The sequence below is a fragment of the Oncorhynchus nerka genome, linkage group LG13 (genome assembly GCF_034236695.1).
Source record: "Oncorhynchus nerka isolate Pitt River linkage group LG13, Oner_Uvic_2.0, whole genome shotgun sequence".
In the NCBI taxonomy this organism is placed as follows: Eukaryota; Metazoa; Chordata; class Actinopteri; order Salmoniformes; family Salmonidae; genus Oncorhynchus; species Oncorhynchus nerka.
Genome location: NC_088408.1, coordinates 39,984,643 through 40,012,119, shown reverse-complemented (window position 1 = coordinate 40,012,119; position 27,477 = coordinate 39,984,643). Strand labels below are relative to the sequence as shown.

Genomic DNA, 27,477 nt, shown 5'->3' with positions numbered 1-27,477 from the left:
GCGAAATAGCAGCCACAACAGACAGACCTGATATCGCTCATAATTTAACGTCCTTGGACGTCACGTGCTGAGTGGGTATGACCAAAGTTATTCTATTTAGCTACACTTTGTAGTAAATTTTTACACTATAATAAATGTTTCTTATGCCACATCGCCCGTTTTCAAAGGGAGTCGATGGCTTTTAGTGGATTTTTAGCTTTTTGTCAAAGTATTTTCTCAACTGCGATACCAACTCCAGTCAGCAGATGGCGATGTGAGCGTCTTTCAGGTGATTCTGCCACTGTGACGTATAATCTTGTGGACGGGACACTTCTTCAACATCAACAGCTAGTCAGCCACCTTGGTTCACTCTAACTTTATGGAAAAAGGTTTATTCAATAAATCTTGCAACTCCTCTCATACTGGGAAGAACCTTAGGGGCAGTTTTATTTCAAATGTAGTACCCGGACTGTTGCAGAAAACTGGGAAGACACCAAATTTTCAGGCCTTAAGCAGTTTTATTTCAGTTGGAGAAAATCCAGTTAGGGTTTAAGTCACCTCTTAGGATAACTTATCCTAAAATGGACACACTCCCATCAGTTTCTGAGACAACTGCCCAGACTTTGTTGACAGTCTAATAATGCTTAAACCTCATCTTTATCAAATGATCCATTAAAGAAACCAACTCAAAACCTACGTTCGTCTACATATGGGTTGTTTAAATTGTATCTAATGATTATGCCAGTAATACTTCATCAAATCTCTAGTAATCATTATACACACATACAATTCATCATATTTTCATATTCACAGAATCCATATAAAACGTAAGAAATTCTCAGGGACTCACGAAAACCATTCCATTTGCTTTTTCAAGGACTCTCCATAGCTACACAGCAGCTCTCCAAACATACTCCCAGCAGAATATTTTTTTGTACTTTTGTTTCCCAGACAATGACCATAGGATCCTCAACAGCTCGGCAAAATCAAGCCTCCCAGGGACTATAGACCTTCTGCTGCTTTCTAAAATATCATCCCGCTTATTATCCAAATGTCAATAATCTGAGTAAGCATATTTCTATATGTTACTATCCAAACATCAGATTAAGACTCATTTCCACATTCACACAACTCTCATATCAGTCACACAATGCTATTCCCAAACATACCTAATCAATTCGTTTTTCAACAATATTTTTACCTGCAGGAATATTTTCACATTTCTCTCATGGTTAGTTCCTAGGATAATGCAACTCATACATTTACATTTATACTCCTGAGGGCCCTGACTGGGCCCTGTTTATCACCCCTTACACAGGAGTACACACTCAGATCCTGACTCGGCCCTGTTTACGCCTCCAAGGTGCCCCCTCACATAGGAATACACACTCAGAGCCTACGAGGATTTTCTAAAAACTCACTTTAAAAAAAACTAGGTGTATAGAATCTGCTCGCTGCCTCTCAGGTCTAAGGTGGGTCCATCTGCTCCATTCCCGAAGTGTGGTCTCCATGAGATTCCAAGTTTGAGGGATCCCTCGAGGACCATTTACCCAGGTCGTCAGGAGCAGTCACCAAGTCAAGATTCACATTGCCAAATGTGGTTGTTAATTTCTTTAATATCAAATGAGAAACAAACTTATCACACAAGTCAGATTTATTCTTAAACTAAATCTTTATTCACTTATTAATAAGGGAGCAGGTCAATACAACACACATATAAAGTGAATCAATTGAGTGTTCTACAATAATATTGGCTGGTCAACAAATCACCCCCAGATGATTCGTTGAGAGCCACGAGACAAAAGTACAAAGGTCTTTTATAGCTAAGATACACCCCTTTCAACCTACATGACCAACAACAGATGTATAGAACGGGTCACAAGGTTAAGATTTGTATGAAAGATACTTATAATTCACAGCAGACAGCATCTGCTGTAAAAACAGTACTCTGTGTAGAAACCAGGGTCTGGCCCTGAGGTCATCTCTCCCTGGTAACATATAGAACAGAAACATTAACTCATAATCTGGAATACTGTCTCTTTAGGTTTTATCACCCAAAAGACATTGTAAATCTCCTGTCAGTGTTTTCTCCCAGAGGCCCATCCTCAGTAGAACACAGACACAATAGTTCTAAGAACCCTCTATTCTGTTGCATAAAACAACCATTTGATACAATAAAAGTACAATAACATAATGTTGAAGTTTTGCTCTCAGTGTCCACTGAAAGTTGACTAGTAACAACAACTGGGACCTAAAAGACACCCACCATGAGACCCACTAAATCTGCCCAAGAAGAGGCAAACAAAAGAAAAACCCACAACAAACTTAAAAACAGGAAGCAAACCAAAACAGTTGAAGGTGGTTAAAATAATTTATTTACAATCAATACCATTCACACTTTACAAAATCATATCTCTCATTCATTCTTAATTACTTACTTATATTTACAAAACCAAATCACCAAACACCAAACAAAACAAACCTCAGGGGAGCATCGTCCCTCCCCGTCATACCTAACCAATACCTAACCCTTTCCCTATCTCCCCTTCCCTAATCTATCCCCTTACCAAACTCACTCTAACACTCCCAGCCCTAAACCCCCTTTCCACCTCTCCCGTGCCGCATGCTTCCCCCACTTCCTCTCCTCCCTCTTCATCCTCCCCCTCAAATCACCTTCCACCCTTCTCACTATCCCTTCCACCCCCAATCTCTCCCTGTCTTGACAAAATTCTTCCTGGCTTCCCACAGTCCCTTTTAAAGAGACTCATGAGAAGCCAGAGCAGAAACCTGTCCCTATCCGTTCCCTTTGCTCTCCCTACGCCTCTCTCTAGCCTAGCCCATGTCAAAACAAAATCACTCCTAACCACACCTAGCATCACCCGTGCCCTAGCCCAGACTAGTCCGGCAAAGGCACAGTCCCAAAAGACATGGCGCACAGTCTCCTCCCTGCCACAAGAGGATCTTGGACAGGTGGGGGATTGCACCAAACTATACCGGTACAAGATGGAACGTACCGGCAAGCGCTTATGAAGGCTCAACCAATTCAGGTCCTTGAGCCCGTTGTCCAGGCCCCGCGCCTGCACTCCCTCCCAGACCACTGACGAGATGCCCGCTACTGGCGCAGGACTCCCTGCCTGCCTGACCTCCTCGTACAGGTGCCTGTGGTCTAAACCTACTCGGGCAACTTCAACCTCGGGGTGCGCACGCAGCCACTTGGCCGCATGGCCAAAGTGCCACGGCAGCTGTTCCGCCCGAGGACCCGCGTTAGACCACACCATTACGCTTCTCGCCTGGTACGAGAAGAACACCCGCAGGAGGTAACCGGACGGGTGTATCACTGGCTGAGCAAGCTCCGCTAACAAGAAAGAAACAAAAATTGAGTCCAGCTTGAGGGGGAAATGTGGTACCCCCCTACCTCCCTCCCCGATGGGACAGATCATGCGTGCCCTGGCGACCCACTCGCACCTGCCACTCCACATAAACTGAAACACAAGCCTCACTAGAGGCCTCCTCAGACAAGCCGGCAATGGGTAGATGTATGCCAAATACAAAAGAGACGGCAACACATCCACCTTTAGGACCAGGACTTTGCCCATAAAAGACAAATACCTAGCCTTCCACATTGCTAGCTTCCTCTGTACCACTGCGATACGCATGTTCCAGTTTAGCGTCGCTGAGCCGGAGGTCTCAAAATGAACCCCGAGAATCCTCTGGGCCCCTACACAGAGAGATAACCCCCCAGGCACATCCGTTCTACCGCGCCATCTTCCGAAAAACTTGACGGAAGACTTTGCATGGTTCAGAACTGCTCCCGACGCTCGGGTAAAATCCCCAAAGATGGCAAGGGACCTTGTCAGGCACGAGTCCTTGCACAACAGCAAGGAAGTGTCGTCGGCGTACTGCGTCATCTTAACACGCAGCCCACCACTTCCAGGGATCAACAAGCCTTCCACCCCTGTGTCTGCCCTAATGGCAGCCCCCAGAGGCTCCATGTACAGTATGAAGAGGAGAGCCGAGAGTGGGCATCCCTGCCTGACCCCAGACGAGAGGTCAAAACGTCACCTAAGTGACTATTTACACTAACTCGACACCCCGCTCCGACATATAAAGTACGGATCCATCCTATAAACTTCTCCCCAAATCCTAATCTACCTAACACCCTGAATAGAAAAGATCTATTCACGCGATCAAAAGCTTTCGCCTGATCTAGCGCTGCTACCATTAAAGGCAGCCCTCTATCTTCGACCCAAGCGATGGAATCCCTGATCAACTGTAGGTTCCATCTTATAGAGCGGCCCTCTACCCCGCACGTCTGATCCTCGTGGACGACGTAGGGAAGGGCTGTGCGCAACCGGTCTGCTAAAACCTTTGCAAGAATCTTGTAATCTACGCACAGCATGGTCAATGGCCGCCAGTTGCCAAGGTCAGTTGCTTCCCCCTTCTTATAAAGAAGTGACAGCACACCAACAGCCATTGATCCCCCGGGACCCCGTCTCAAGGATGGCCTTCAAGACTTCGAGAACCACTGGTCCAAGTATACCCCAAAACTTGAGGTAAAACTCAGCCGGCAGCCCATCCATCCCAGGCACCTTCCCTTTTCCCATCCTCCTAAGAGCGCTCTCAACCTCTTCTAGTGAGATCTGGGCCTCCATCACGTCTCTAATGTCCTCTGGCAACCGCCGGGACAAGTGTTCTAAAACACATTTCCCTGCTCTACATCTATTTCCCTTTCCTTAAATAAACCTTGGAAATGATCAGTTGTCACCCTGACCATTTCCTCTGGTTTACTTACTATACTACCATTTTCTTCCCTAACTCCATGCATTACCTTCCTACTCTGCCTGGCCCTAACCGACTTAAAGAACATAGCGGAACAAGTCTCATTATGTTCTAGAAAGCCACTATGCGCACGCTCCAGGAAAGCTCGAGCCTTCTGCTCCTGCAGCTCCCTGAGCTGCGCCTTTAGGGCTGCGAATCTCTCCCAGTCAATCGACCCGCCGAGGTTGCCTGCCTCGTACTCGAGTTCAATTAACCTTTGGATACGATCCACCTCCCTCCTTTCCTCCCTTTTTTTCCTTCTACAATATCCTATTATAAAAGCCCTTATCCTCCCCTTAACTAAATCCCACCACTCTAACACCCCTCGCACATAGACCGGAGGCCGTCAAGCCTCCGAAAGAAACAAAAAATGCGTCAACGAAAGCCTGCTCCTCCAGTATATCCCGATCTAACTTCCAGTACCCCCTACCGAAGAGGCAGACTGGCGACCCCACCTGCAGGAACACCCCGTCGTGATCCGTGAAGAAAACAGGCAACAGCCGCCCAGACAACTGACCCAAAGACCTGGATACAAAAATGTAGTCGAGCCTCCGCGCAACCCCCTGGAGTTGCGCCATGTAGGACCGACCATTGCCGGAGTAGTGTGCAGGCCACCATCAACCAGACCATGGCAAGCCATTAGCCCAGAGATGGCACCTGCACTGCTATCACCGCCTACCCCTAAATCTATATTAAAGTCTCCTCCTATCACCAAGTGCCTGTTTGTAACACACAGGGGCGCCAGACAGTCCACCATCTCCCTCCTGTCTGCCGCCACCTGTGGCCCATACACCCCAATTAACCTATATCTAGCTTCTCTAAACTTAACATCTATCCCCAAAACTCTACCCTGCATTATTACAAAAGTGTTCTCTATTTTAACCTCTCTATGCCCACACAAAATCCCTACTCCTGTTGAGTGCACCCCTCCTATGCCCCAAAAGATTCCCCCTTATCCCACTCCCTCTTAAATCTACACACATCCCCACCATCCCTCAGGTGAACCTCCTGTAAAAAACAGAAATCAAACCCCACACCCTCTAAATAACAAAAAACCGCCCTCCTTTTAACATTATTCCTTATCCCCCTAACATTTAGACTAAAAAAGAAACAGAACTATTCATTTAATTATTAACAACAAATAAAACCCCAAAAACCAAAGAAAAAACAGGAGACTCACCCAATGCTCCCCTGGTCCATCTCCACCGGCGGGGACGTCCTCTCCACTCCTGACGCCCCCCCGTCCTCCATCCCAACCCATGACCCAGGCAGTGTGTTGGGTCCTCCCTCCCCACCCACCATCCCCCCCCTCCCTGTTTGCCTCGGGGCTGCATGTAGGGGACCCCATCTCCTCAAAGAGGAGTTGGGATCCTTCTAGCAAACAGCCCACCGACCCCTCACTGGAGTCATCCACTAAAATGCAAGGGGCTGAGGCAAACAGGGAGGACAAATTACCCTCCCCCCCCCGCCACTCTCTTAGCCCCCCTCCCCCTCCACACCCCCTCCCTCTCACTACCTGCCAAACTTCCCCTCTTCTTCCCCTTCTTCTTTGGTGTAGGAGGTAGCGGGGAGACACAACGTCCCATCCCCGCTAACCCCCACCAATTCCCTTGTCTCGTCCTCGAGGAAGCTTGGCAGGCTGTCCCCCACTCCTTCCCCCATCTCCCCCTCCCACCCCCTCCCCTCCCACCTCCACACCTCCCTCCGTCCCCGTCACTGTTCCCTCTTCCACTCCTTCTCGCACCACTGTCCCCTTCTCCCTCTTCTCTGCTCCTTCCCGTTCTTCCGCCTTCTTTTTCTTCTCTCCTTCTTTTTCCTTCGGTCCATCTTCTCTCCTCTTTCTTTTCGCCTCTTCATTCTTCCCTTCTTCGTCCTTCTCCGTCCTTTCCCCTGTGCCATCCGTACAATCCGCATGCGTCCTCTCTTTCCTCCCCCATCCCCCGCTCCCCCAGCTGCAGACGCGTATGACCTGTGACGAGCCGGGCAATCACGCCACAGGTGTGCTCTTGAGCCACACCCGTGGCAAGCCTTGGGCTCGTCACACTCCCTGGCCTCGTGCTCTTCCGACCCACAAAACCGACATTTCTTGTTACTGCACGAGGCCAGGGTATGGCCGTAGGCCATACAACGCCTGCAGAACGGGGCTGACGTGCATAGTATAGGGTTCCCCTGTCAGCCCCCAGGAGAACATTGCCGGAGGATGGAGGTAGCCATCCACACTCTTCGGGGACTCCTGAGTAACGCCTGGAAGCCTCTCTTCCCATTCCAGAAACCCAGGGAGTCCCTGAGGTACCTCGCTGAGGAGACATTGTCCATGTACCTCCCCAGAAAGGCCCTCACTTCTTCGTCCTTCACGTGCGGATTGTACATGGTTACGGTGACCACCCTGAAGTTGTTTCTTGCCAGGCTGGTCACCGTGTAATGACACAGGGGACCTTCTTCTTTCCCTTCCGTCACCGTCTTCATAATCTCATTGTGTTTTTCTTCCAAATATAGGGTTACATCAAACCCCTTCTCCATTGGGTTCCCCTGAAGGCATAGAACATCTTTAACCTTCAATTTTAGGTGCCCCATTAGGATGTTCCTCCCGAAGGTTTCTCTCCCCCAAGGCTCCATCTCTTTTCCCCGCCAAGAAAAGCGCACCGTGTTGGCCAGTCCAATCCCCGGAACCGACGGTCCATATGTACTTTGTGCCATCTCCTCACGGACGATGGCGCACCCGTCCCACCACCTCAAACTTAGAAACAGGAAGCAAATCAAAAACAGGAATAAACAGCAAGCCAAAAAGGTGGAGCAAACAAAAAGGTGTTGACTCTCCACATCTATCAAGACAACTGGAGCACTGGGCCAGACACTCTTAAATATAACCTGGACTAGCTCAGATGAAACACCTTCCCACTAACGAGATGGACAAGCCAGCACAGGTGTAATACATACTGACTAATGTGGTGACACCAATCGACCAATCGGTGCACTGAAGACACATTTCAGTTGAATGCATTCAGTTGTACAACTGACTAGGTATCCCCCTTTCCTACGTTCTAAAATCAAACCTCAAAATATAAATGGAAAAACCAAAGCCTGTAAAACCTTCCCCTTTAAGACAACAAATATATCCTATATTTTTGATGGACAAGTTTGCTCACCACCAACAGAAAACAACTTCCATTTCATATTATACTCAACTACAATGCTTCACCAATATGAACATGGTGTCTACTGGCTGTCAACAATTAAAAACAAGAAAAAACACATATTTCTGAATAATAATATACAATCCTATCATTTCTATAGACTCCTAAAACTCAATAGCTTCTAGAACTCGTCTTCTTAAAACTCACTAGCTTCTAGAACTAACCAATATAAACATAATCAACTACAATGATTCACCAACATAAACTGGCTGTGTACTGGCTGTGAACAATTGAAGACAGGAAAAAAAAACATTTCTAAATATATATATTTTTCTTATTTTTTGAAAAACCTCACTACCTTCTCTAGAACTCTCGTCCCCTTGGAACGAGCCCAAACAAAACTAATCTCCAATAAATTGTGATTCATGGCAACGCACTGGCTAAGCGCAAAACACAAATATTTTTGACTGCCCACCCTTGAGACAATCAGCAACCTTACCACAGACATGACTGATTTCAAGAGGAAACTCCTACACAATATCCGTAGTAATTTTCCACCTCACTGCAGAGCTTCTCTCTCCTTTCAGGGTTCACTTGATAGGCATGTTACTGGATCGGGGCCCAGTCCCAATGTCATGCTCTAGTACATTTGGGTTGGCACATCTGAGAATGAACCCTAAAATTATTAAAGCAGGGCACCAATGTCAATATAATTGTACCCCAAAAATGGCCGTTTGTTGGATAAATAATAATTATGACTAAATGTTACATGAATTGTAAATATAAAATATCACCACCAAATGTACACCCCTTTGTAAATATGTATTGACAATAATTCACTAACCTCTTTAGGATACGCCCCTTTTTTCCCAATTTTCACCTAAAATCTAACCATTTTCACCTACAATCTACACCCAAATCGAACTGCCTGTAGCTCAGGCCCTGAAGCAAGGATATGAATATACGTGGTACTATTTGAAAGGAAGCACTTTGAACTTTGTGGAAATAAGAAAGGAATGTAGGAGAATATAACAGAATAGATCTGGTAAAAGATAATACCAAGAAACAACCAACCGTTCTTTTGTATTTTTTGTGTAACATCATCTTTGAAATGCAAGAAAAAGGCCATAATGGATTATTCCAGCCCAGGTCCAATTTAGATTTTGGCCACTAGATGGCATCAGTGTATGAGCAACGTTTTAGACTGATCCAATGAAACATTGCATTTCTGTAAAAATGTTGTATCAAGACTGCCCAAATGTGCCTAATGTTTAATTAATAACTTTTTATGTTCAAAATGATGCACTCTCTTCAAACAATAGCATGGTATTCTTTCACTGTAATAGCTACTGTAAATCGGACAGTGCAGTTAGATTTACAAGAAATTAAGCTTTCTGCCAATATCAGATATGTCTATGTCCTTGCAAATGTTTTTGTTACTGACAACCTCATGTTAATCGCATTAGTCTACGTTAGCTCAACCGTCCCGGTAGGTGAGTAGGTGATTTGAGACATGCTTCTTCAGTAGTGGTTAGAGCGTTGGCCCAGTAACTGAAAGGCTGCTAGATCGAATCCCGGAGCTGATAAGGTAAAAATCGGTCGTTCTGAGCAAGGCTGTGGACGTCGATTAAGACAACCCCCCACACCTCCGTTAATATTAAATACGGAAGATGCATTCAGTTGAACAACTGACTTCCCTGAAGACAATTATTGTTTTAATTTTGTCAAGAAATACTGGAGTGACTATTAATAAAATTGATTATGGGGCAATTTATTATTCGGCGTCCATGTGTATAGGCTGCAAGTACGTTGAAATTAAGTTGTTTTAAAGTCACTAAATGACACCTTTTCAACTAAAACCGAACATATATTGGTCAACAACATTTTGCTATTTTGATGGGATAGCCCCAATGTCAAAACACAGTTTTAATGTGTCCAAATCAATAACCAATATGCAGAAACAGTTTGTGATATATTGAAAACCTAAACATAAAATGTGCAATTAACACAAACATCTGCCACAATAATCATATTACTTGTATTTTTTAAACAAGCACCTTATAAACTGCACAAGCACCAGAAACACTGTTGTTTTGACAAGTAGCAATAAATCACTGATTTTGATTAGGTGGGAAATCAGATTGTATATGTTAACACAACTAAAAAAACATATGGAAATTGGAGATATCTGTTACTGGTTAGAGGACAACCTGCAGAAGACGGTCAGCTACAATTTGGAGAGATGGAACACTTACTTGTCATCGCTCATCAATATCATGTTGAAATCAATTGCGCGAAAGGGAGGAGATGAGGTTGCACGTCCTGTTAAAACTAACAGCTCAAAAACCACACAGAATCTGGGAATAATGTGTACAACACTGGTTAGAAGACAACTTGTAGAAAACAGCGGTAAGTGCAACACAACTCTTTTTTTTGTTAGTCACTTTTTGTTAGACCAAATAAATAGTACTCTTCAATTCAGAGCCTGGATTTTCCACCTGAGGCTAATATCCATATCATGCTGAAATCAATAGAACAGGGGATAAACGTTTAGGGTTCTACATTGTGACATCATTAAAATACTGCTACTACAATGTTAAAACATTCTACATTGTGACATTAATTCATTGATATCATGAAACGACTCCTTCATGTATGTTTTTTCTGATGTTTGATCAAATATATTTTACTAGAGTACCTCTTGTCACATTGATCACAGCTATACCGTTTCTCTCCTGTGTGTGTTCTCTGGTGTATAGTCAGGCTGCTAGATGTAACAAAACTCTTCCCACATTGATCACAGCTATAAGGTTTCTCTCCTATGTGTGTTCTCTGGTGTGATATCAGGCTGAATGACTGACTAAAAGTCTTCCCACATTGGTTAAAGTTATACGATTTCTCTCCTGTGTGTGTTCTCTGATGTTTAGTTAGACTGCTAGATGTAACATATCTCTTCCCACATTGATCACAGCAATAAGGTTTCTCTCCTGTGTGTGTTCTCTGATGTGATTCTAAACACCCTGAAGAAACTAAACTCTTTCCACAGTCAGAGCAGCTAAAAGGTTTCTCTCCTGTGTGTGTTCTCTGGTGTTTAGTCAGACTGCTACATGTAAGATATCTCTTCCCGCATTGATCACAGCTATAAGATTTCTCTCCTGTGTGGATTCTATGATGAATTGTAATGCCTGCTGAGGAGGTGAATCTCTTCCCACAGTCAGAGCAGCAATTTGTTTTTTTCCCTGTGGGTCTCTGCTGGTGTTTCTTGAGGAGTTCTGATCTGGAGAGACTCTTCTCTGCCTCGTCAGCATCATGATGTTGTTGAGGCTCACCAGAGGATCCACTATATTCACTTCTCTCTCCTGTGTGAACAACAAAGTCAGACAGATGGGTTAAAGGCCCACAACAACAGAAAACAATTGTAAAAGGTGATGTCAACAGCGTAGCCATGTTGTACAACAATTGACTGTGTAAATTATTTGACAATTGTCTTAAGACAGTCAAATGAGAAAGTCCTATTTTGTCTTGTTTTCACATCAGTAGAAACATCGATGATTGTATTCTAGAAGAAAGTTATTCAAGTTGTTGAAAAGAGGTTGTGATTGTGCATTTCACATTACTCTTGGATTACAATTATAAGTCTCGTTTGAATGTCCTGTGTGTTATTGTTGCAAATCAACTGCTTTATACTTAAAAAAACACTTCAACCAGTAAAATGCTCTTTGGCTATCTTTTCCATCAGCCTGAAACTGATGGATTGTACACCAAGTGTATGCCAAATTGGCCCAAAACTTCACCCAACAACATAGACCTACTCTAGGACCCATAACTTCACCTAACAATAACATAGACCTACTGTAATGATGTCAATTAATCTTTCAAAAGCTTCTAAAGCCATGACATAATTTTCTGGAATTTCCCAAGCTGTTTAAAGGCACAGTCAACTTTGTGTATGTAAACTTCTGATCCCCTGGAATTGTGATACAGTGTATTATAAGTGAAATAATCTATCTATAAACAATTGTTGTAAAAATGACTTGTGTCATGCACAAAGTAGATGTCCTAACAGACTTGCCAAAACTATAGTTTGTTAACAAGAACAAGTGTATATAAAATGGACAGACTATATGTCTATACGGCTCCTACATGTGTAACAACACAGTGCGTTCGGAAAGTATTCAAACACCTTCACTTTTTCCAAATTTTGTTACGTTACAGCCTTATTCTAAAATGGATTAAAAAAAACTTTTAAAAACTACATCTACACACAATACCCCATAATGACAAACCAAAAACACATTTTTAGATTTTTTTTTGCTAATTTATTAAAATAAACTGAAAAATCTACATAAGTATTCACACGTTTACTACGTACTTTGTTGAAACACCTTTGGCAGCGATTACATCCTCGAGTCTTCTGGAGTATGACGCTACAAGCTTGGCACACCTGTATTTGGGGAGTTTCTCCCATTCTTCTCTGCAGATCCTCTCAAGCTTTGTCAGGTTGGAAGGGGAGCGTCGCTGCACAGCTATTATCAGGTCTCCGATCGTGTTCTAGTCCGGGCTCTGGCTGGGCCACTCAAGGTTATTCAGAGACTTCTCCCGAAGCAACTCCTGTGTTGTCTTGGCTGTGGGCTTAGGGTCATTGTCCCTTTGGTAGGTGAAGCTTCAACCCAGTCTGAGGTCCTGAGCTCTCTGTAGCAGGTTTTCATCAAGGATCTCTCTGCACTCTGTTCACCTTTCCCTCGATCCTGACTCGTCTCCCAGTCCCTGCCGTGATGCTGCCACCACCACGCTTTACGCCAGGCTAGCCGCTTGGCAGTCAGGCCAAAGAGTTCAATCTTGGTTTCATCAGACCACAGAATCTTGTTTCTCATGGTCTGAGAGTCTTTAGGTGCCTTTTGGCAAACTCCAAGTGGGCTGTCATGTGCCTTTTACTGAGGAGTGGCTTCCATCTGGCCATTCTACCATAAAGGCCTGATTGGTGGAGTGCTGCAGATATGATTGTCCTTCTGGAAGGTTCTCCCATCTCCACAGAGGAACTCTGGAACTCTGTCAGAGTGAACATCGGGTTCTTGGTCACCTCCCTGACCAAGGTCCTTCTCCTCCGATTGCTCAGTTTGGCCAGGCGGCCAGCTCTAGGAAGGGTCTTGGTGGTTCCAAACTTCCATTGAAGAATGATGGCGGCCACTGTGTTCTTGGGGAACTTAAATTCTGCAGACATTTTTTGGTAACCCTTCCCCAGATCTGTGCCTCGACACAATCCTGTCTCTGAGCTCTATGGACAATTTCTTCGACATCATTGCTTGCTGTTTGCTCTGACGTGCATTGCCAACTGTGGGACCTTATATAGACAGGTATAATCATAAACAATATGATTTAATGTGGCACAAAACAAAAACACAAATTCTCAGTCAAAAATACAAGTCAGAATATAGCCTTTCTATTCTCTCATGTGATTTCAGGTTCTCTGACTGGGAAAATGCCCTTCCACACAGAGAAAGAGCAGTGACAGGGCTTTTTCAGTGCGTATTCTCTCATGCTCCTTCAGGCTCCTTAACCAGATAAAACTCTTTCCACACTGGAAGCATTGGAAAGGCTTTTCTCCTGTGTGTCATCTCTCATGAGCTTTAAGGTCCCCTACTCGTTTAAATCAGTTTTTAAACGCTGGGAGCAGTGGTAAGGCTTTTCTCCTGTGTGTGTCCAATCATGCTCGTTCCGGCTCCCTAACTGAATAGAACTCATTCCACAGTGGGAACAGTGATAAGTCTGGTCCCTGTCCTACCAAAGACAGGGTATTTAGTTAAATACTAAAAAGAGAACTGAATTAAACCTCCATAAACCTTCCTGCGAGGCTAGAATCCTCGAAAACCTTAAGTCATTTTTCAGAACATACCATAATTTTCATAACTTGGTGGCTGCCATTATAATTACAATGTACAACATAAAATCTAACCTTGCTTTCATGTTTATAGGCTGAGCAGCACTCTATAATAGGGAATGGGAAAGGGAGATTCTTAGTCAGTTGTACAACTGAATGCATTCAACTGAAGGGTATCTTCCGCATTTAACCCAACCAATAAAACTCTTTCCACACTGGGAACATTGGAAAGGCTTTTCTCCTGTGTGTATTCTCTCATGTCTTTTTAGGTTACCTAACACAATAAAACTCTTTCCACACTGGGAACATTGGAAAGGCTTTTCTCCTGTGTGTGTCCACTCATGCTCCTTCAGGCTCCTTGACTGAATAAAACTCATTCCACAGTGGGAACAGTGATGAGGCTTTTCTCCTGTATGTATTCTCTCATGCCTTTTCAGGTTAGCTAACACAGTAAAACGCTTTCTACACTGGAAACAATGGAAAGGTTCTTCTCCTGTGTGTGTCCACTCATGAGCTTTTAGGTCCACTGATCGGGAAAATCTCTTTTTACACTGGAAGCAGTGGTAAGGCTTTTCTCCTGTGTGTATTCTCTCATGCCTTTTCAGGTTAGCTAACAGGGTAAAACTCTTTCTACACTGGGAAGCCTGGAAAGGCTTTTCTTCTGTGTGTGTCCACTCATGTGCCTTCAGGCTCGGTAACTAAATAAAACTCATTCCACAGTGGGAACAGTGATAAGGATTTTCTCCTGTGTGTATTCTCTCATGCCTTTTCAGATTAGCTAACAGGGTAAAACTCTTTCCACACTGGGAACATTGGAAAGACTTTAATCCTGTGTGTGTACTCTCATGAGCTTTTAGGTCCCCTACTCGTGAAAACCAATAAAAAAAAACAGTAAAAAAGTGACTATTTGAAACTGAATGTAAAAACATTCATGAGATATACAGTACCAGTTAAAGGTTTGGACACACTTACTCATTCATGGGTTTGTCTTTATGTTTTCCTATTTTCTACATTGTAGAATAATAGCGAAGACATGACAACTATGAAATAACACATATGGAGTCATGTGGTAACCAAAAAAGTAGTAAACACATGTAAATATATTTTAGATTCTTCAAAGTAGCCACCCTTTGCCTTGATGACAGCTTTGCACACTCTTGGCAGTGTCTCAACCAGCTTCACCTGGAATGCTTTTCAAACAGTCTTGAAGGAGTTCCCACATATGCTGAGCACTTGTTGTCTGCTTTTCCTTCACTCTGTGGTCCAACTCATCCAAACCATCTCAATTGGGTTGAGGTCGGGTGATTGTGGAGGCCAGGTCATCTGATGCAGCACTCCATCACTCTCCTTTTTGGTCAAATAGCCCTTACACAGCCTGGAGGTGTGTGGGGTCATTGTCCTGTTGAAAAACAAATTATAGTCCCACTAAGCGCAAACCAGATGGGATGGCATATCACTTCAGAATGCTGTGGTAGCCAGACAGGTGTGTGCCTTTCCCAATCATGTCCAATCAACTGAATTTACCACAGGTGGACAAAAATCAAGTTGTAGACACATCTCAACGATGATCAATGGAAACAGTATGCACCTGAGCTCAACTTCAAGTCTCATAGCAAATGGTCTGAAATAAGGTATCTGTTTTTTCTTTTTAATAAATGTGACATGTTTTCTACAAACCTATTTTAGCTTTTTTATTATGGAGATATTGTGTGTACAGTCGTGGCCAAAATATTTGAGAATGACACAACTTTTAATTTTCACAAAGTCTGCTGCCTCAGTTTGTATGATGGCAAATTGCATATACTACAGAATGTTATGAGGAGTGATCAAATGAATTGCAATTAATTGAAAAGTCCCTCTTCGACATGCAAATTAACTGAATCCCCCCCCAAAAAACATTTCCACTGCATTTCAACCCTGCCACAAAAGAACCAGCTGACATCATGTCAGTGATTCTCTCGTTAACACAGGTGTGAGTGTTGACGAGGACAAGGCTGGAGATCACTCTGTCATGCTGATTGAGTTCGAATAACAGACTGGAAGCTTCAAAAGGAGGGTGGTGCTTGGAATCTTTGTTCTTCCTCTGTCATCCATGGTTACTGGCAAACACGTGCCATCATCATTGCTTTGCACAAAAAGGGCTTCACATGCAAGCACAAAAAGGGCTTCACATGCAAGGATATTGCTGCCGGTAAGATTGCACCTAAATCAACCATTTATCGGATCATCAAGAACTTCAAGGAGAGAGGTTCAATTGTTGAGAAGAAGGCTTCTGGGAGCCCAATAAAGACCAGCAAGCGCCAGGACCGTCTCCTAAAGTTTATTCAGCTGCGGGATCGGGGCACCACCAGTACATAGCTTTCTCAGGAATGGCAACAGGCAGGTGTGAGTGCATCTGCACGCACAGTGAGGCAAAGACTTTTGGAGGATGGCCCGGTGTCAAGAAGGGCAGCAAAGAAGCCACTTCTCTCCACGACCATTCATGTGTGGGGTTGCTTCTCAGCCAAGGGAGTGGGCTCACTCACAATTTTGCCTAAGAACACAGCCATGAATAAAGAATGGTACCAACGCATCCTCCAAGAGCAACTTCTCCCAACCATCCAGGAACAGTTTGGTGACGGACAATGTCTTTTCCAGCATGATGGAGCACTTTGCCATAAGGCAAAAGTGATAACCAAGTTGCTCGGGAACAAAACATCGATATTTTGGGTCCATGGCCAGGAAACTCCCCAGACCTTAATTCCATTGAGAACTTGTGGTCAATCCTCAAGAGGCAGGTGGACAAACAAAAACACACAAATTCGGACAAACTCCAAGCATTGATTATGCAAGAATGGGCTGCCATCAATCAGGATGTGGCCCAGAAGTTAATTGGGGAAGCCCTTCATGTTGGAGGGTGTTTCTACAGTACTATACTGGGGAAGCGCTTCATGTTGGAGGGTGTTTCTACAGTACTATACTGGGGAAGCCCTTCATGTTGGAGGGTGTTGCTACAGTACTACACTGGGGAAGCCCTTCATGTTGGAGGGTGTTTTGCCTTTGACACTTCAGCAACTGGTTACAGTGTGTTAGTACAAGGCTTGGAGATGGGTTGCATGGAAGTTTATTTTTTTAATGTGTAACTCGAATCTGATCTTATGTCTCATTCCGTTGTCGTTGGAGTGAGGCCTAGCCTACCAGTGAAGGGGGTCTCATTCATATGAGACCCCCTATTTGGCTGGAGGGAAGGTTGCGCCAAATCATGTCGTTTGTAAGGAACCCAGAATTGAGGAACCTGATGGGTTATCAGAAAAGTACCCTACAGTGTTCCCAGCATGTGCCGTTACACGTGCTATGTCTAAGAAAGTCGCCAGGGGCAAGTCTAGTGTTGAGGATGTCAGCAACCCCACCATGGTCTGTCTGAGACATTTATGGGTGATCCTGATTTTGGGAAAACTCCTGAGTTGACCTCTCCCTTGAAAACCCAAAGGTGAGAGTTTGTAGAACCTCTGAATGAAGAGAGGATCCCTACAGTTGACACTTGGATGTCTAGGAAGCAGCCGATTGATGAACAGAGTAAAAATGTTTCTAGGAAGCAGCTAATTGATGAACAGAGTAAAGATGTTTCCCTCTAGCCTCTTTTTGCTGAGATACATCCAGAGGAGGAGTTTAATTAAGTTTTTGTTGGTAATTTTGAAAGAGATGTTGTTCTCACGAGGAAATGGTGTTCTAACGAGGAAATGGTGTTCTAACGAGGAAATGGTGTTCTCACGAGGAAATGGTGTTCTAACGAGGAAATGGTGTTCTAACGAGGAAATGGTGTTCTAACGAGGAAATGGTGTTCTAACGAGGAAATGGCGTCCTAACGAGGAAATGGCGTCCTAACGAGGAAATGGCGTCCTCACGAGGAAATGACATTCTAACGAGGAAATGGAGTTCTAACGAGGAAATGGCGTCCTAACGAGGAAATGGTGTTCTCTCGCTACTTCTGGGCAAGATGATTGGCCCAGTTTATCTCAAATTGTTGTTCCAGTTGCGCTTCGACAAGAGATACTGAGGTTGGCTCACAAGACGTCTGAAACAGGATGTTGTGGCTCACGATGGTAGTGTGGCAGGCCATCTTGGGGTCAACAAGACGTCTAAAACAGGATGTTGTGGCTCACGATGGTAGTGTGGCAGGCCATCTTGGAGTCAACAAGACGTCTGAAACAGGATGTTGTGGCTCCTGATGGTAGTGTGGCAGGCCATCTTGGGGTCAACAAGACGTCTGAAACAGGATGTTGTGGCTCACGATGATATTATGGCAGGTCATCTGGGGGTCAACGAGACGTCTGAAACAGGATGTTGCGGCTCACTGTAAATCCTGTGGCGTTTGCCAGCTTTCTTGCCAGGGAACGTCACAATGGATGTTAAAAAAACACTTTCCTACATTTCCACGCAGCAGGCCAAGTAGTTCTATGCTCAGGTGGGCTCTCCCACATTATCACGACAGAGAAACCAGACATGATCATTGCTCACATGAAGCACTCCAAAGAAAGAAAATGAAAAAATGGACAAATGTTGTAAATGATGGCTCTGAAATAAACCAAAACTGGTTTCTCACAAGTGTAGCAGGTTTTGAACAGATAACGTTTCCACTCCGAGAATGACAACGGTAAAATGACTGTAATTAATACATGCATTAACAGAAATGAATGTAACCAAATGACAGGAAGTAACGGTACATTTACTACTGGTGACATCTGTAATGGGGAATTGATATAATAAACTCAATCTAAAGGCAATCAATTCACACAATGAAACAATGAAGGAGCAAGAATTGGTGGAAGCCAGCGGAGGACATTCTGAAGAGAGACTCGCCTATATCTTCACCAGACAACCCTCCCCTTCTTCTTGACTCAACATTTTAAATTATATTCAAGAGGCATTATCTTCACACATATTTGAGATAATTTTCACTGACAGCCGCAACTCAATAATCAGCCAGGCCTAATGCCACACACACTGCCCAAATAGGTATAAGCCTACAAGCTGTTGATTTGAAACCATACACAGCATTTCTTTTTTTAAGAAGCTAATTGTCCCAGATTCCTCATTTGGGCAAATTAAATTTCATTTACTTCCGTATTGGACCCACCACTATGCCATTTATCTCCTGTTCTATTGGACCCACCACTATGCCATTTCCCTCCTGTTCTATTGGACCCACCACTATGTCATTTCTCTCCTGTTCTATTGGACCCACCACTATGTCATTTCTCTCCTGTTCTATTGGTTTTCATATCAACTTTATTTCGTTGTCCAGAAGCCAAAGGCACAATCCTAGTTGTTGCAGCTTTAGACTCCCCCTCTTTCTAAGTTTCTAACAGAGATTTTCATCTGTCAGATATGAAACTATCAGGTGGACTGTATAGAACGGTGTGTTCATCTCTGTCAGATATGAACCTCTATCAGGTGGACTGTATAAAACGGTGTGTTCATCTCTGTCAGAGGGGCGGCAGAGTAGCCTAGTGGTTAGAGTGTTGGACTAGTAACCGGAAGGTTGCAAGTTCAAACCCCCGAGCTGACAAGGTACAAATCTGTCATTCTGCCCCTGTTAACCCACTGTTCCTAGGCCGTCAATGAAAATAAGAATTTGTTCATAACTGAATTGCCTAGTTAAATAAAGGTAAAATAAATAAAAAAATATATATGAACCTCTACCAGGGGACTGTTTAGAATGGTGTGTAAAAAAAACACTATAGGAGTTGTCTCCAGATTGCTATGCATATTCATGTCATGAGGCTAGTAGCTTAGCATCTCTCTCCATTAGAGGTCGACTGGAAGGGCCGATTTCAAGTTTTCATAACAATTGGAAAACAGTATTTTTGGTCACCGATTTGGCCATTTAAAAATATATATATATATTTCACACCTTTATTTAACTAGACAAGTCAGTTAAGAACACATTCTTACTTTCAACGATGGCCTAGGAACGGTGGGTTAACTACTTTGTTCAGGGGGCAGAACGACAGATTTTTACCTTGTCAGCTCGGGGATTCAATCTTGCAACCTTACGGTTAACTAGTCCAACGCACTAACCACCTGCCTTACATTGCACTCCACGATGAGCCTGCCTGTTATGCGAGTGCAGTAAGAAGCCAAGGTAAGTTGCTAGCTAGCATTAAACTTATCTTATAAAAAACAATCAATCAATCAATCATAATCACTAGTTAACTACACATGGTTGATGATATTACTAGTTTATCTAGCGTGTCCTGCGTTGCATATAATCGATGCGGTGCGCATTCACAAAAAGGACTGCCGTTGCTCCAACGTGTACCAAACCATAAACATCAATACCTTTCTTAAAATCTATACACAAGTACAGTGGGGCAAAAAAGTATTTAGTCAGCCACCAATTGTGCAAGTTCTCCCATTTAAAAATATGAGAGAGGCCTGTAATGTTCATCATAGGTACACTTCAACTATGACAGACAAAATTAGAAAAAAAATCCAGAAAATCACATTGTAGGATTTTTAATGAATTTATTAGCAAATTATGGTGGAAAATAAGTATTTGGTCACCTACAAACAAGCAATATTTCTGGCTCTCACAGACCTGTAACTTCTTCTTTAAGAGGCTCCTCTATCCTCCACTCGTTACCTGTATTAATGGCACCTGTTTGAACTTGTTATCAGTATAAAAGATATGACTAAATACTTTTTTGCCCCACTGTATATATTTTTTAAACCTGCATATTTAGTTAATATTGCCTGTTAACATGAATTTCTTTAAACTAGGGAAATTGTGTCACTTCTCTTGCAGAGTCAGAGTATATGCAGCAGTTTGGGCCGCCTGGCTCGTTGCGAACTGTGTGAAGACTATTTCTTCCTAACAAAGGCAGCCAACTTTGCCAAACGGGGGATGATTTAACAAAAGCGCATTTGCGAAAAAAGCACAATCGTTGCGCGACTGTACCTAACCATAAACATCAATGCCGTTCTTAAAATCAATATTTTTAAACTTGCATATTTAGCTAAAAGAAATCCAGGTTAGCAGGCAATATTAACCAGGTGAAATTGTGTCACATCTCTTGCGTTCATAGCACGCAGAGTCAGGGAATATGTAGAAGTTTGGGCTGCCTGGCTTGTTGCGAACTAATTTGCCAGAATTTTACATAATTATGACATAACATTGAAGGTTGTGCAATGTAACAGGAATATTTAGACTTAGGGATGCCACCCGTTCAATAAAATACAGAACGGTTCCGTATTTCACTGAAAGAATAAACATTTTGTTTTCGAGATGATAGTTTCTGGATTCGACCATTTTAATGACCTAAGGCTCGCATTTCTGTTTGTTATTATGTTATAATTAAGTCTATGATTTGATAGAGCAGTCTGACTGAGCGATGGTAGGCAGCAGCAGGCTCGTAAGCATTCATTCAAACAGCACTTTCGTGTATTTTGCCAGCAGCTCTATGCAATGCTCCAAGCATTGCGCTGTTTATGACTTCAAGCCTATCAACTCCCGAGATTAGGCTGGTGTAACCGATGTGAAATGGCTAGCTAGTTAGCGGGGTGCGCGCTAATAGCGTTTCAAACGTCATTCGCTCTGAGACTTGGAGTAGTTGTTCCCCTTGCTCTGCATGGGTAACGCTGCTTCGAGGGTGGCTGTTGTCGATGTGTTCCTGGTTCGAGCCCAGGTAGGAGCGAGGAGAGGGACGCAAGCTATACTGTTACACTGGCAATACTAAAGTGCCTATAAGAACATCCAATAGTCAAAGGTATATGAAATACAAATCGTATAGAGAGAAATAGTCCTATAATTCCTATAATAACTACAACCTAAAACTTCTTACCTGGGAATATTGAAGACTCATGTTAAAAGGAACCACCAGCTTTCATATGTTCTCATGTTCTGAGCAAGGAACTTAAATGTTAGCTTTCTTACATGGCACATATTGCACTTTTACTTTCTTCTCCAACACTTTGTTTTTGCATTATTTAAACCAAATTTTATTTGAAGCTAAATTGATTTTATTGAAGTATTATATTAAGTTAAAATAAGTGTTCATTCAGTATTGTAATGACCTGACTAGATCATAAAGGAACAATTGTCCAGACAGAAGATTGAGTTTACGAATTGCCGGTTTATTAAACCAACTTTACACAGGCTACTGTTTGGCCATAGCCCACGCCAAATAAATGAAAGATAAACCACAAGCTAATCGTGACCTTGTCTTGTGAAGCCCAGACGTAAGAGAGAGAACAAAGGCTAAACCTGGTCTTAACTTCCAATGCTCCATCCCCCTGCCCAACCCCCCTCCACGCCACTCCACCAACCGCCAGGATGCCGGGCATCAGAACATTCCAGGCATTCCCGTGATTGGCAGATAGCAGGTTGATTGGCATGTCGGACCCCGCGAACACTGGGTACTGGTAAGTACAACACAACCACCTACTAGCCTAACCCATAACACACAGCTGTCTGTGCGGGTCGCTACAGTATTGTTGTAATTGTCATTATTACAAATACATTTTTTTTTTAATCGGCTGATTAATTGCTATCGGCATTGAAAAATCATAATTGGCCGACCTCTACTCCCCATTGAATACAGGCGGTTGACGTCAACAACCCTCATACATTTAAAAAAATAAATAATTACAATAATAAGAAGTATCCACCAATCCAAAGAAAGGATAGGCGGAAGCTAGACAACCCGCATTGCCGCTTTATGGACAACGACTCCCCTTGTCAGGGCGGAGAGAATTCTTGTCAGTATATCCATAATCTTTGGTGTGGCCAACCCAACTCTCGCATGGCACTATTGGGGGGCACGGTGTGTAGTAAATCATCACTACACGAAAATCATTACATGCCGTGCCCCCCAGTCTGCGGTCAGCAGATAGACCATTCTCAAATACATATTTTGAGTCACTTTTTGGAAACGGAAAGGAGAAAACAAGGGGTAGCTTGCTCTCTACGTCGTCTGATTCTAGACATATGAGTCATCATCCTTGTGCACCATTGTTCCTGTACCCAATATTTTTTTTATTTAACTAGGCAAGTCAGTTAAGAACAAATTCTTATTTACAATGACGGCATACCCCGGCCAAAACCGGACGATGCTGTGCTTATTGTGTGCCTGGATTCAAACCAGGGACTGTAGTAACAAATCTCGCACTGAGATGCAGTGCCTTAAACTGTTTCGCCACTCTAGAGCCCGGAAAGCAAAGGTAACTGAACTAAATCACTATCGCCCTATAGCACTCACTTCCGTCATCATGAAGTGCTTTGAGAGACTAGTCAAGGATCATATCACCGTCTACCTTACCTGATACCCTAGACCCACTTCAATTTGCTTACCGCCTCAATTGATCCACAGACGATAGAATCACTATCGCACTGCCCTATCCCATCTGGACAAGAGGAATACCTATGTAAGAATGCTGTTCATTGACTACAGCTCAGCATTCAACACCATAGTACCCTTCGAGCTCTTCATTAAGCTTGAGACCCTGGGTCTGAACTTGGGACTTCCTGACGGGCCACCCCCAGGTGGTGAAGGTAGGAAAAAACACCTCCACGTCGCTGATACCCACAAGGATGGGTGCTGAGCCCCCTCCTGTACTTCCTGTTCACCCATGACTGCATGGCCATGCACGCCTCAATAATCGAGTTTGCAGACGACACAACAGTAGTAGGCCTGATTACCAGCAATGATGAGACAACCCACAGGGCGGAGGTGAGGGCCCTGGGAGTGTGGTGCCAGGAAAATAACCTCTCGCCCAACGTCAAAAAAACAAAGGAGATGATTGTAGACTTCAGGAAACAGCAGAGGGAGCACCCCCTATCCACATTGATGGGACGCAATGGAGAAGGTGGAAAGTTTAAAGTTCCTCGTCGTACACATCACGGACAAACTGAAATGGTCCACCCACACAGAAACGTGGTGAAGAAGGTGCAACAGCGACTATTCAACCTCAGGAAGCTGAAGAAATTTGGCTTGGCACCTAAAACCCTCACAAACTTTTACAGTTGCCCAATTGAGAGCATCCTGTCAGGCTGTATCACCGCCTGGCACGGCAACTGATACAGCCTGCAACTACCCCAGTGATGCGGTCTGCCCAATGCATCACCGGGGGCAAACTACCTGCCCTCCAGGACATCTACAGCACCCGATTTCACAGGAAGGCCAAAAAGATAATCAAGGACAACAACCACCCGAGCCACTGCCTGTTCACCCCGTTATCATCCAGAAGGTGTGGTCAGAACAGGTGCATCAAAGCTGGGACAGAGAGACTGAAAAACAGCTTCTATCTCAAGGCCATCAGACTGTTAAATAATGTTAAATAGCCATCACTAGCACATTAGAGGCTACTGCCTGTACACATAGACTTGGAAACACTGGCCACTTTAATAATGTTTACATATTTTGCATTACTTATCTCATATGTATATACTGTATTCTATCCTATTCTACTGTGTGTTAGTCTATGCATTACTCATCTCATATGTATATACTGTATTCAATCCTATTCTACTGTATCTTAGTCTATGCATTACTCATCTAATATGGATATACTGTATTCTATCCTATTCTACTGTATCTTAGTCTATGCATTACTCATCTCATATGTATATACTGTATTCTATTCTATTCTACTGTATCTTAGTCTATGTATTACTCATCTCATATGTATATACTGTATTCTATTCTATTCTACTGTATCAGTCTATGTCGCACTGACATCACTCGTCCAAATATTTATATATTCTTAATTCCCTTCCTTTAGATTGTGTGTATTGTTAGATATTACTTGTTAGATATTACTGGACTGTTAGAGCTAGAAACACAAGCGTTTCGCTACACCCGCAATAACATCTGCTAAACAAGTGTATGTGCCAAATAAAATGTGATTTGATGTATAGAGGTTTGGTGTTGGAGATCATTCCACATTCTGTGTTCTACTACCCAGGTCTGGTGGTGGAGATCATTCCACACTCTATGTTCTACAACCAGGTCTAGTGTTGGAGATTATTCTACACTCTGTGTTCTACTACCCAGGTCTGGTGTTGGAGATCATTCTACACTCTGTGGATCTCCTGCATGTATTTTCTGATGTTTAATCAGACCACTTGAATGAGAGTATCTCTTGTCACATTGATCACAGCTATAAGGTTTATCTCCTGTGTGTGTTCTCTGGTGTGATTTCAGGCTGTTTGACTGAGTAAAACTCTTCCCACACTGACTACAGCTATAAGGTTTCTCTCCTGTGTGTACTCGCTGGTGTACTACCAGTTGGCTTGATGTAGTAAAACTATCTGCACATACATCACAGCTATAAGGCTTCTCTCCTGTGTGTGTTCTCTGGTGTCCTTTAAGGTGTTCTATCTGAGAAAAGCTTTTCCCACATTGATCACAACTATAAGGTTTCTCTCCTGTGTGTGTTCTCTGGTGCTCTTTAAGGTGTTCTCTCCGAGAAAAGTTTTTCCCACATTGCTCACAGCTATATGGCTGCTCTCCTGTGTGTGTTCTCTGGTGTGATACCAGGTTGGTTAACTGAGTAAAACCCTTTCCACACTGATCACAGCTATAAGGCTTCTCTCCTGTGTGTGTTCTCTGGTGTGATACCAGGTGGCTTGACTGAGTAAAACTCTTGCCACACTGATCACAGCTATAAGGCTTCTCTCCTGTGTGAATTCTCTGGTGTTTTTTAAGTTCTGATGAAGATTTGAAATGTTTCCCACAGTCAGAGCAGCAGTGAGGTTTCTTTCCTGTGGGTCTCTGATGGTGTTTCTTGAGGTGTCCTGATGTGGAGAGACTCTTCTCTGCCTCGTCAGCATCATGATGTTGTTGAGGCTCCCCAGAGGATCCACGATAGGCCCATCTCTCTCCTGCGTGAACGTCAAAGTCAGACAGTTAATATAGTGAATGTTTAAATGTTTTTACAAACTTTGACAAATGTCTTCTAAGTCTTGTTTAAGTTTGATTTTGGTCCACTAGCCAGTGTGGTAGGCAGATGAAAGAAAATACCAGCCACTGTAGCAGGCAGATGAAAGAATATACCAGCCACTGTAGCAGGCAGATGAAAGAATATACCAGCCACTGTAGCAGGCAGATGAAAGAATATACCAGCCAATGTTGCAGGCAGATGAAAGAATATACCAGCCACTGAAGCAGGCAGATGAAAGAATATACCAGCCACTGTAGCAGGCAGATGAAAGAATATACCAGCCACTGTAGCAGGCAACTTAAAGAAAATACACTCCACTGTGATTTTTTACCAGCCTCAATATTTTTTTGCCATGAATGATTACACCAAAAATCACAACAAGAAAATGAATGAGCAGCTTGGCAATGTTGATAAAACAAGAAATTGAAGTAAGAAGTAATGTGGCCCGAGTCTTTTAACCAATGTGTTAAAATAAATCATTTAGATACAATAGTAATGATGAACAGCTGTACAAGTGAACATCAAGAATCAACAAAGTGCCTCCATAACACAACACATCACTACACACCACACTGTCCTGACAGATAAAATGCTGTCTTATTATTATAGTTCAAATCAAATCAAAGTTTATTTGTCACGTGCGCCGAATAAAACAGGTGAAGGTAGACCTTACAGTGAAATGCTTACTTACAGGCACTAACGAATAGTGCGAAGGAAAAAAAGTGTGTGTGTGTGTGTGTGTAGGTAAGTAAAGAAATACAACAACTAATCCATAGATTAGGGCCTAATTAATTCATTTCAATTCTATGAACTGTAACTCAGTAATATCTTTTAAATTATTGCATGTTGCGCTTATATTTTTGTTCAGTATAGTTAGGAACTGGGCAATTCCACGGTAACGGAATTACACCAGAATCTGATGTTTCACTTTAAAATGTATAAAACAAAAACCATAGCTGCTTTAAAACCACGTTTGTGTACATCAGTTCAACCACTATAACGGAGTTTGTGCCCCGTTATTAAACATTAGTATTTACTGGTGTTAATCTGACCTTCTGTCTCCTCCTCCTTCACTTCAAAAACTACATCCTCCTCTTTCTCCCCTTCTTTTACTGTAACATCCTCCTCCTCCTCCTTCACTCTGAACACGTCTTCCTCTTCTTTCACTGTAACTTCTTTCTCTTCTTCTTTCACGGTAACAGCCTCACCCTCTACTTGTTTTACTGTGACATCCTCCTCTTTCACGAAAACGTTCAGCCCCAGAGCTTCTTTCTCAGTCCAGCAGACTCCATCTTCTTTAGCAGGAGGGGAGAAGTTTAGTGAGCAACTCATGGTAGGGGATAATAGCTAGCTAGCATTAGCGTAGTGCTAGGCTAATTTATCAAGCCAACCAAATTAGCTGACTAACAACAACTTAAATATGAAATCCAAAGTAGATACGATATAATGCTGGTAATTACACAGTGGCTATACACCAACACAGTCCAAATAACTTCAATGTTTCGGCTGTTTTGCCTAGCAAGGTACCAAGGTGTCTGACTAGCTGTTGTTGTTGAAGAAGCGTTCCGTCCACTAGATTATACGTCCCAGTGGCAGAATCACCTGAAAGACGCACATCGCCATCTGCTGACTGGAGTTGGTATCACAGTTGAGAAAAAGCGACTGCCCCTAAAAACCAACGACTCCCTTTGAAAACGGGCGATGTGGCATCAGAAACATTTATTATAGTGTAAAAATATACTATTT

The 27,477-nt window shown here is 43.2% G+C and overlaps 1 protein-coding gene and 1 pseudogene across 1 annotated transcript; both read right to left on the bottom strand.

The window, feature by feature from the left end:
• Positions 1-13,768: 13,768 nt before the first annotated feature.
• On the bottom strand, positions 13,769-22,185 carry LOC115140424 (gastrula zinc finger protein XlCGF7.1-like; annotated as a pseudogene).
• LOC115140423 (zinc finger protein 239-like) lies at positions 21,904-27,291 on the bottom strand. Its single transcript, XM_065026425.1, has 2 exons — positions 26,784-27,291; positions 21,904-25,672 (listed from the first exon to the last, which is right to left on the bottom strand). Exons 1-2 carry the CDS (start codon positions 27,061-27,063, stop codon positions 24,858-24,860), a joined length of 1,095 nt encoding a protein of 364 aa, XP_064882497.1. The 5' UTR covers positions 27,064-27,291; the 3' UTR covers positions 21,904-24,857.
• Between the last annotated feature and the right edge of the window lie 186 nt (positions 27,292-27,477).

What these genes read in the sequence shown, in the direction of transcription:
- LOC115140423 (XM_065026425.1), bottom strand. Translation starts at nt 27,063, where the DNA reads ATGAGTTGCTCACTAAACTTCTCCCCTCCTGCTAAAGAAGATGGAGTC. An exon ending in GAAGGAGGAGGAGACAGAAG is followed by an intron (nt 25,673 to 26,783) that starts GTCAGATTAACA and finishes ACGTTCACGCAG; the next exon opens with GAGAGAGATGGGCCTATCGT.